The 10771-nt window shown below is 50.5% G+C and overlaps 1 protein-coding gene across 1 annotated transcript; it reads left to right on the top strand.

Moving 5' to 3' along the window:
- Positions 1-262: 262 nt before the first annotated feature.
- On the top strand, positions 263-1156 carry LOC139326285 (vomeronasal type-2 receptor 26-like; the record flags this gene model as incomplete). The annotated part of the gene is made up of 1 exon (XM_070956445.1): positions 263-1156. A coding segment is annotated over one exon (894 nt), but the record flags the coding sequence as incomplete, so codon positions are not given.
- Between the last annotated feature and the right edge of the window lie 9615 nt (positions 1157-10771).

Here is a 10771-nt window from a genome sequence, read left to right as displayed (position 1 = left end):
ATAGTGTAGGTTCCTATGAAGATTCTACACATTACACAGGAAATAATTAACATCCTAGAACTTCCCTCAACTTCATATACCTAGCTACATTTTTTAATTAAAAATATATCCTTCTTAGGCTCTTTTTAATGAAATAGTTAAGAAATACTTCTTGGAAAATGCCTGGGGTATCAGGTGTTATCCAAAGAAGGTTTTTCTTGCAGGACAAAAGGACAGAATATTAAAGATATATTGCTTTTTTGTTTTCTCAGATACGGAAAAATGCACCAAGTGTCCTGATGATAAATACCCAAATGAGGACAGAGTCCAATGTATCCCCAAAGTCATAACCTTCCTGTCTTATGAAGAACTTCTGGGCATCATCCTGGTTTCTTTTGCCCTATTCTTGTTCTTAATCACAGGCCTTGTTCTAATCATCTTTATGAAATACCGAGAAACTCCCCTTGTCAAAGCCAACAACCGGGACCTCTCCTACATCCTCCTGGTCTCCCTCCTGCTCTGCTTCTTGTCTCCTTCTCTCTTCATTGGTCAACCAAGGAAAGCCACCTGCCTTCTCCGACAGATGGTCTTCAGCATCATCTTCTCAGTGGCCGTTTCTTCTCTCTTGGCCAAAACCATCATGGTGGTGCTGGCCTTCCTGGCCACAAAACCAGGAAACCGGGTGAAGAGATGGTTGGGGAAGAGCTTGGCCAACTCCATCATCCTTTCTTGTTCTGCTGCCCAAATTATGATCTGCTCCATCTGGTTGGGAGTTTCTCCCCCCTTCCCTGACTCTGACCTCCACTCCCAGCCTGGAGCGATCATCCTGCAATGCAACGAAGGGGCCGTTGTCATGTTCTACGTCACCCTCAGCTACATGGGCTTCCTGGCTGCCATCTGCTTCACGGTGGCTTTCCTGGCCAGGAATCTGCCTGGGGCCTTCAACGAAGCCAAGCTGATCACCTTCAGCATGCTGGTCTTCTGCAGCGTCTGGGTGACTTTTGTGCCCACCTACCTGAGCACCAAAGGGAAATCCATGGTGGCTGTGCAGGTCTTCTCCATCCTGGCCTCGAGTGCTGGTCTGCTGGGCTGCATCTTCATCCCCAAGTGCTACATTATCCTTCTGAGGCCAGACCTCAACACAAAGGAGCATCTTACGGGCAGAATAAAAATATGAGACAGAAGAATTTCAACTCAAGAAAATGGTCCAAGCTCTTCTCCATGTATGAGTGGGACAACTATTTTTCTTGAAATAAATAAAGGGTGTGTGGAAGATTGTGAGGAGACAAATTTCTTGGAAAAATGGGAGCATGTTAGCAAGACAGAAATATAGAAGGAATGTATGGAGCAATGTTGATGCCCTCATTTCTCAGTACATTTCACCCAAACTGCTGTGGCAACGTAACTGAGACGTTTCTTTTTGTTTACACAATAACTCTTTCTTGAGGGTAGCAACAATACAAGGCTGGGGAGGTAACTTGAGTCTCCCTAATTCTGAATATTCATGCTTACATCATCTATTAAATGAAATATGCATATGTATGATTATAATTTTCTCCTCCTTTCCTGGAATGTATAAATATGAGTGCATCCTTTTGTCTCTAAATATTTCCTCCCACTATTTTCTGGGGAGAAATTCCTCCAGTGGACTCTGAATAAATAACAACTGCAATGAGCCTGGATTATTGGTTTTTTGGCTCCTGTGTTTGATTCCACAGAAACTGGTGTCAGGAGTGGGAGTCACAATCTTCCATCTGCCACCAGAGACAACAGATGGGGCAGCCCTATAGGGTGAGGGTTGTGAGATTGATCCCATAACCCTTCCCACTCCCACATAAAGGCACCATTGAGGAGTGTGGGAGGCCACAGTCTGTGTCTAAGAGTCTCTTGTGGCTGGAAAGGTTTGTGGTCCCTTCCATCCCAATTCTCAGCCACCCTGGCCCTGCTGTGAGCTCAGCCGAGCGATGGCCGGAGGCATCCAGGAAGGCAGGGAGAATTTGGCTTTACAGAGTGAGTGGGACCCTCTGTGTAGAAGAATGGAAACTGACCCAGAGGCTCTGTGCAAACTCCCTTTTTCCTGTTGTCTGAATGGAGGAATTCAGCTGATCCCAGGCAGGGAGGGAAGTGGATGATGGGGCTCAGGTGGACTCTGATTAAGGAATATTTCCCAAAGAAACAGGGAAACCTGCTGTGTCCCAGGGCTGGGAGGGGGTCCGAAGCCCCCAAAGGCTGAAAAAAAGGGAGAGAGTGAAATTGGAAGACATTATTATTATTTTATTATTTATTATTTATTCGATTTGTATACCGCCCTACTCCCGAAGGACTCAGGGCGGTGAACAGCCAAACAATAAAATAACATAGACATAAAAAATTTAAAAACCAGATAAAATCAAATTAAATTATTTTGGCCCAGACAGATTAAAACACCCCAATAATTTAAAAACAGATTAAAATTTACATATTTAAAAGGGAAGAGATTAGGCCAAGCCCGCCTGCTGGAATAAAAAGGTCTTCACAGCGCGGCGGAAGGTGCGCAGATCCGGGATCCTCCGTATCTCCGGGGGGAGCTCATTCCAGACGGTAGGTGCCCCCACAGAGAAGGCTCTCCCCCTAGGGGTCGCCAGCCGACATTGTTTGGCTGACGGCACCCGGAGGAGTCCCTCTCTATGAGAGCGAACTGGCCGGTGGGAGGCTATTGGTGGTAGTAGGCGGTCCCGTAGATAACCAGGTCCTAAGCCATGGAGCGCTTTAAAGGTGGTAACCAAAACCTTGAAGCGCACCCGGAAGACCACCGGGAGCCAGTGCAGCTCGCGCAGGAGAGGTGTCACATGGGAGCGCCACGTCGCTCCCATTACCACCCGCGCGGCCGCACTCTGCGCCAGTTGGAGCCTCCGGGTGCTCCTCAAGGGGAGCCCCATGTAGAGAGCATTGCAATAGTCCAGGCGGGAGGTGACGAGGGCATGAGTGACCGTGCGTAACGAGTCCCGATCCAGAAAGGGACGCAACTGGCGAATCAGGCGAACCTGATGAAAAATCCTCCCGGTCACGGCCGTCAAGTGCTCTTCTAAAGACAGCCGTGAATCCAGGAGGACGCCCAAGTTGCGAGCCCTCTCCGTGGGGGCCAATGATTCGCCCCCAATAGTCAGTGATGGCGTCAACTGCCTATATCGGGACGTCGGAAACCACAGCCACTCGGTCTTGGATGGGTTGAGCCTGAGCCTGTTCCTCCCCATCCAGATCCGTACGGCCTCCAGGCACCGGGACATCACTTCAAGGGCATTGTTGGGGTGATCCGGGGTAGAGATGTACAGCTGGGTGTCGTCAGCGTACTGATGGTACTCCACCCCGAAACCATGGATGATCTCGCCCAGCGGCTTCACATAAATGTTGAACAGGAGAGGCGAGAGGACCGACCCTTGCGGCACCCCACATATGAGGGGCCTCGGGGTCGACCTCTGTCCCCCTGTCAACACAGACTGCGACCGGTCAGAGAGAAAGGAGGAGAACCACCGCAACACAGTGCCTCCCACCCCCAACTCTTCCAACCGGTGCAGCATGATACCATGGTCGATGGTATCAAAAGCCGCTGAGAGATCTAACAGGACCAGGACAGAGGAGCACCCCCTGTCCCGAGCCCTCCAGAGATCATCAACCAACGCGACCAATGCCGTTTCCGTGCTGTACCCGGGCCTGAAGCCCGACTGGAACGGATCCAGATACGTCGTTTCATCCAGGTGCTGGGGGAGCTGTTGCGCAACCACACTCTCAACAACCTTCGCCACAAAACGAAAGTTGGAGATCGGACGATAATTTACCAACATTGCCGGGTCCAGGGAAGGCTTCTTGAGGAGAGGCCTCACCACCGCCTCTTTCAAGGCGGCAGGAAAGACACCCTCACCCAATGAAGCATTTATAATCCCCTGGAACCAGCCTCGTGTCACCTCCCGAGAAGCCAGCACTAACCAGGAGGGACACGGGTCCAATAAACAGGTGGTCGCGTTCAGTCTACCCAGAATCCTGTCCACGTCCTCAGGGGTCACAGGATCAAACTCATCCCAGATAACATTCTCAAGACCTGCCCCAGTCCCTCCCCCTGAGACTACCCAGTCGGAGTCCAGATCTTCCCGAATCTGAGTGATTTTGTCATACAGATACTGAACAAAGTCCTCGGCTCTACCCTCCAAGGGGTCCTCCCGCGCTTCCTGGTGGAGCAGGGAGCGGGTCACCCTAAACAGGGCGGCCGGGCGATTATCTGATGACGCAATAAGAGCAGCAAAATAGTTACATTTCGCTGCTTTTATTGCCACTAGGTAATTCCTAATATGAGATCTTACCAGTGTCCGGTCAGATTCAGAAAGACTGGCCCTCCAACTGCTCTCTAGGCATCTTTTCCGGCGCTTCAACTCCCTCAGCTCCTCAGTGAACCAAGGAGCTAAATGAGATCGGCGCCGGGTCAGAGGCCGCAAAGGCACGACTCGGTCCAGAGCTCCAGCGGCCGCCCTATCCCAGGCGGCCACTAGGTCTCCAGTCGAGGCGTGTGCCAGAGCCTCAGGGAATGGCCCAAGCTCCATCTGGAACCTATCAGGTTCCATCAGGCGCCTGGGGCGGAACCATCTTACCGGCTCCGCCTCCCTGCGGCGGGGTGTAGCGGACATGATAAAAAAAAACTCTTCCTCCTTGTGAGAAGAGAAATTCCTGTATCTGCACAAGGCTAGGACAGAATCCATGCAAACAGCAGCAGGAAAGCCGGTTTTTATATTTGTTAGATTTTCCCCCAGGGTTTTATTATTTTTGCAAATAACTAAAGGAGGTGAACATGTCCAACTCTTCTTCCTCTTCCTCTTTTCCCCACAACAATCACCCTGTGAGGTGGGCTTGTCTGAAAGAGAGTGTCTCTCCCGAGGTCAGCAAACAGGCTTTCAAGGTTAAGGCAGGATTTGAACTCAGGATCTCTTGCTTCCTAGCCTGATGCCTTAACCATTGTCAATGGGCAAAAGTCCCCTCCTCCCCCGGGTCTTTCTGGGGTAGAGCAGCCCCATCCGAGAGCAAAGGAGAGAAACTCCTGGACACAGAGAGCTCCCCCACCATCACAGCCCCTCCCTCTTGCCAAGACTCACTGCCTGTAGGGGGCAGCATAGAGTCTGGCCCTGGAGTCCTAGCTGGGCTCTGGGAATTGAAATCAGGGCCTCCTGGTGATTGGCTCAAAGCCCCCAGCTACCTTCGCCTAAGGCAGGACTAGAACTCAGAGTCACTTACTGATTGGCTCAGAGTCATTAAAGCCCCACCTTTTCTTCATAGCAAGATAGGCTGGCCACTGCCTTCTCCTCAACCTACCCCTGGCATCTCCTGGTGGTCTCCCAACCCTGCTTAAGCTTTTCCAAGTCAGCCTACTGTTGCATCCTACAGGTAGCCCTCCACTTATGACCAGAATTGGGACCAGAAATGCCATTGCTAAGCTAGGCGGTCGCTAAGTGAATATTTATTGCCACAGTTGTTAAGCGAATCACTGGGGTTGTTGAGTGAATCCTGCAGTCATGAAACAAACGCCGTTTCGCCCACTGACTTTACTTGTCATAAATCCGTGTTGATTGCCAGGCACTCAAATAGTGACTATGTGTCCAAGGGGATGCTGCACTAGTCATAAGTGCGAGGATCCATCATAGATGGCTTTTTTTTAATGGCCGTGGAACTTGGAACTGTTGCAAAATGAATGGCTATAAATCGAGGACTTCCTGTAGGGACTGTTTGGGACTGTACAAAATTGGATCCACTGTTTCTTTAGGCACCTTCTCACAAGGCCTTTTCAAATGAATCACATCTGATCTTTTAGGCCAATTTCCCTTTCACCTCCCCTTCATCATCTGGGCATGAAGAGGAAAACCTGGATCCCCTGGATCTCTAATACCAGATTCCAGATCCAAGGGACAAGATTCCCAATCTGGGCTCCACCCCCACAGAAGGGGCAGAATCCGGGGCTCCCCGACCTCCCCAGGCGACCGACGGTTCCCCCTTCAGAAGGAGCCGATCCGGCTGAAGCGAATTGGGGGCGCGAAGCCCCTTCCGGATTGGCTCATCCATGAATAAGCCACGCCCCCAGGTGAAGGCAGCTGGCTGGTGGCTATTCAGAGCCTTGGCTTGTGACGTCAGAGGCTCCTCCTGAGCTCATTGGCTGGAGCTCACCATGGCAACCGCCAGCATCCTTGGGGAGTCTGGACCACATCATGGAGGCTCTGTTCAGCATCCCTGGAAAGTGGCTGGATTGGATGGCAGCACTGGGGGCATCGCAGGGCCTCCCTCGCCTGGGCTCCTCAGGAGGGAGAGACCCTCCCCTTTAAGGCAGAATTAACGGGGGGGGAGATGAGTGAAATGGGGTTCAACCAAACACGACAGACGTGCTGATACCTGCCGTGTCTGCAGCCTCCATACCTGTCACCAAACTCCTCATCCACCATGTTGAAGGTCCTTGTCTGGGGAGAGGGGCTGGGGCTGGGCGGCTGGGGGGCAGCGATATGAACTAGGGAAAAAATTGGCTTCGGGATGTCCCAGTTGGAGGGGCATTGAGGCCCCAAAGCTGGAAACTGACCGGGGAAATTAACCTAAAAAGGGATTCCGTTGGCCAGATGTTTCCCAAACAGACTCGGCCTGGTGATTGACTTATTTATATATTTTTATTTTTTATTGCTTAGATTTTTATCCACCTTTATTGTTTCTCTCAATAGCTGAAGGCATGAACATACTGAAGATGCCTTCGCCCTCACAACAAACTTGTGAGGTAGGCTACGGCTGAGAGGGAGGGACTGGCCCAAGGTGACCCTCCAGGCTTTTGTGCCTTGGATGGGACTGGTAAGTACTTGCAGGGGGGGCTCTTTCCTAATCCGAATGGTCACCTCCCCCTTTCCCTGTGATCAGAAGCCCCCTAGCAGTGCCAGAGATGGCCGAATTGATCGATCGCTCATTCTGACTCTTTTGGAGAGTTTCCATAGATGAGATGCCTCGAATTGGAGCCAGAATCAAATGGGAAGTCAGGACAGTTTGAAGGGAGACCAGTTGTGATGGATTGTCTCAGTGTTTCTCAAACTGGTCCCCTTGAAGGCATCTGTGGACTTAAGGCCGGTTAGCAAAATGTCCCCTGAACTGAGAGAGGAAGTGACCGTGTCTCTCCATTTTTCAAACAGGTCAGCACCAGGGAAGAAAAGGTCCTTTAGGGAAGATCCTTGGGGTATTTTCTCAGGGAGCAGTGATGGCCTCCATCTCCAGATTAACCACCTGAGAGATTCCTTTGACTTTCAGATCCAGGAATTCAAGAAAGACAAACAACGGATGGAAGAGCAGCACAGTTGTCTCAAAAAGACATTGGATCAACTTCAGACCACAACAGAAGACCTGCAGAAAACACTGCTGAAGAACAAAGGAAGGTGGGACCACGCCAACACGATGATCCACCAGTTAGAGGTAGAGAACAAGTCTTTGGTGAAACACACTGAAGAAATGTCTGGGGTTACTAATCAAGTGGCCTTCCTCAGAGTTGAGAAGGCTGCCTTAGAACCTCTGAGAAACTCCTCAAAGAGGTCTGGAACCTTCTTAAGGACTTAAGAAGCACCTCTAGAGTCTGCAGCATGAACTGGCTGAGATGCACCAAGGTTACTTTATGGAGAAAAGCCCCTCCAGCCAACTGAAGCAGAAAGTCACCCCTCTTCAGAATGTGAGGGGAAATGAGAAGAAGCACCTCAACAATCGGCAACAGCAGCAGACCTCTGTTTACCAGGCCACAATGGAAGACCAGCAGAAAACTCTGGAGGACAACAGAGAAGGAGTGAACCAGGTCAGAATGGCCATCCAAGAATCAGAGCTGCAGAACAGGCGTTTGGAGAAAGTCAGAGAAGGTCTCCACAGAGAGGTCACCAGCCAAGTGGGCTTCTTCAGAAGTGATGCTGGCATTCCTGAGTGACCAGCACATGGGAGAACTTTGCTGACACTCTCTCCCCATAGCTGGAATGGAGGAATGGGGGCCTTTTACCCATTTGAGAAACAAAAAGAGACTCTTCCCCTCCCTTCCCTTGACTTGCCACCCAGTGTGCCAGGGGAGTCATGGGAGCCCCACCCTTACCAGGGGAAGCCCCTCCCTTAACCCCACCTTACCAGTCACTGCAGGACTGCCAGCTGAGCTGAAAGCCTCCCAGCCACCCAGCATCAGGGCCTGAGAGCACGGAGGAATCCCAGGACTCCGAGCCAAGAAGGAGGGTGGAGGTGATGGCCATGGAAGTGGTGAGGTGAGGTTGGTAACGGTGAGTCTCCGGGCTCAGATCCAACCTTTGGAGTGCTAATAATAATATTACCGGGTAATACCGGTATTGAATTGCACGTCTTGCTCCAGTGAGAGGGGGGCATGCAGGGGGCTTGGTGGCCAGGGAAGACGGGGTTTTGGGGTGCAAAGGAAGAAGGGATGATCTCCCTCCTCCATTTCGCTGCAGGGCTGCCATGGAGCTCATGCAGGGGAGCATGACTGCTGGCGAAGGGGGCCCTGGCAGGCAGGCGGCTGGGGAGGTGCTCCAGAGATCTGGGCTGAGTTGCCCGGCCCTCGCTGGCTCAGCTGATTCACGGGCTGCAATTAAGGGGCCGAGCCTCCATGGAGTGACCGGGGAAGGGAAGGGCTGCCTCCTGTGCTGGCCACGCCCACCCCTTCACTTATATTAGGCCCACCCCAAAAATCAGGCTAGGACTTATTTTCGGGGTAGGTCGTATTTTCGGGGAAACACGGTATTTCTTACCTGTCCAGTTGTTTCCGCAATTCTTCGTTCTCCCCGAGGAGCTTCTGGTTCTCTTCAGCTTCCTTCAGAACCCTGCAGTGGAGATGGAGGTTTTGTTGCTCCAACATCTGGATTCTGTAAAATAGGAAGACAAGAGGGAAATGAGCCCCCTCAGGTCTTCCCTTGAATCATCAAACCCTTTTAAAATGAAAACTAACTAAAACGCCTGGCACTTCCTTTGTTTTACCCAGCCTTACTTTTTAATTACTTGAGTTTTTCCATAAAGGAATCTTCAGATCTTAAAACCTTTCCCCCCCTTTTTTGGCTTTCATACCAGAAAATTCAAAACAATTTCCAAACTTTCTAATGGGGACAGAAGGGGGAGAAGACTGAACTGGGGAGAGCCGAGGGGGAGCCGAGAACTGAGGTCAGTGAGCAGCAGAGGAGGAGATCAAAGCAGGGACCTCCTAAATTCAGAGGATTTGGCCAGGAAAAGTCCCTGTCAAGAGATTCATGATGTCTCCCACCCATCCAGGCAACGTAATTCAACGCAGAACGTTGTGTAATGTGTGTCCAGGGTAGGGAGCTAAGGAGAATTGAAGAGGAAATCCTGGAAGAGAAAGTCAGGGTTTCTCACCTCCGCAGTTTCTCCTCCACCTCCCTGCAGAGTTCTTTGTTCTTCTCCGAAAGCTGGGCATTTTTACGCAGGAGCTCCTCAGTCAGGGAGAACGACTTCTGCTTTCGGTTGCTGTAAATAGGAAAACCAGAGAGAAATTAGACCCTTAAGTTTTTTACTTGACTCATCAAACATTTTCTTCCATTGAAAAATATTAAAAATACCTTTATGTTTGTGTTGGTGTATAAATTCAGTCTTGCTATTTCTACTAACAATCCTTTCACTATTTATTGGGTCTTTTAGAAAGGCTCCGTAAAAATGGCCAATGGGTACAGTTTGAGGGACTTTAGATACACCTCCAGGGTAGTCTTAAGGGATTTGATTAGTGACTTAAATATTAAGATGTCAGCGTTCCAAATTAGGCTTTCTTCCAGCGCTGACATAACAAGTTGAAGCAGAAAGAGCGGAAGCTTGATTTATTGCTGAGATGAACTTTTACCTAGTTTTGTATGTACAGATAGTGTTTCCTGGGAGACGAGGATGGGGGCTGCATTCCTGTGAAAAGAACGTGCCGGGGTGTAGAGATGGATCTGTATGATGGCCAATGGGATATTGGGGTTGGAGAGCGGAAGAGGAGGGGGTTGGAAGGAGGGGCCAGTTTGGCTGCAATTTGAATCAGAAATGTCGGATTCTGCTATTCTTAAAAATAAAATGATTCATTAGACAGCTTGCGCTTGAGAATGAAGTTTATTCAAGATAGCACCGAAACCTGACAGACAGCCAAACTCTCCTCCAAATCCAGGCTGGCTGAGTTTAAATCATCCCGTTCCCTCCCAGACATCTGGTTAGACGGACTATGGCTGAAGCCAAGCTCTCGGAGGAAAGCCTGCTTCAAGGAACGGGAGGAGCAGAAGCGGTCGTGATTCCAGCCAACTTGGAAAATACAAAGGTTCAACTTTCTTCACCTTCCCTCCCTGCAGAACTTCAAGCAAAGAAACGTGAAGCAGATAAGTACCCGGGGACTGTGCCAAAAGCCTTAGAGGCGAAATCCCCTTTTGCAAAGGCAAAAGATAAAGAAAAACCCCTAAGTGAATTGGGAAGGGCGAGCTGGGGATTGGAATGGCAGCGAAGCCCAGACAAGGCAGCACCTCCCCACCCCAGGATGAGAGACGAGGCAGAGGACTATCAACACCAGGGCTGGCCCTCCAGAGCTCAGCACAGAGAGGAGAGGGCAGAGAGGGAGGAGCCACCCCAGTTCAGAGAGAAGTTCGATGGTGACCCAGACAACCTCGCCCAATTCCTCGATTCAGCTGAGATATACATAGAGCGGTTCGGACACCTCTACCCTTTCCCCAGAGCCCTAGTGAATGCTATCTCGGAAGGGCTGGAGGGAGAAGCAAAGAGGTGGTCAGCATCACTCTACAAATAC

This window comes from Pituophis catenifer, unplaced genomic scaffold (assembly GCF_029215685.1).
Source record: "Pituophis catenifer annectens isolate HBS135680 unplaced genomic scaffold, rPitCat1.0.hap2 SCAF_30, whole genome shotgun sequence".
NCBI lineage: Eukaryota > Metazoa > Chordata > Lepidosauria > Squamata > Colubridae > Pituophis > Pituophis catenifer.
The sequence above is the reverse complement of the archived record's forward strand: the minus strand, read 5'-3'. Positions and strand labels throughout refer to the sequence as shown.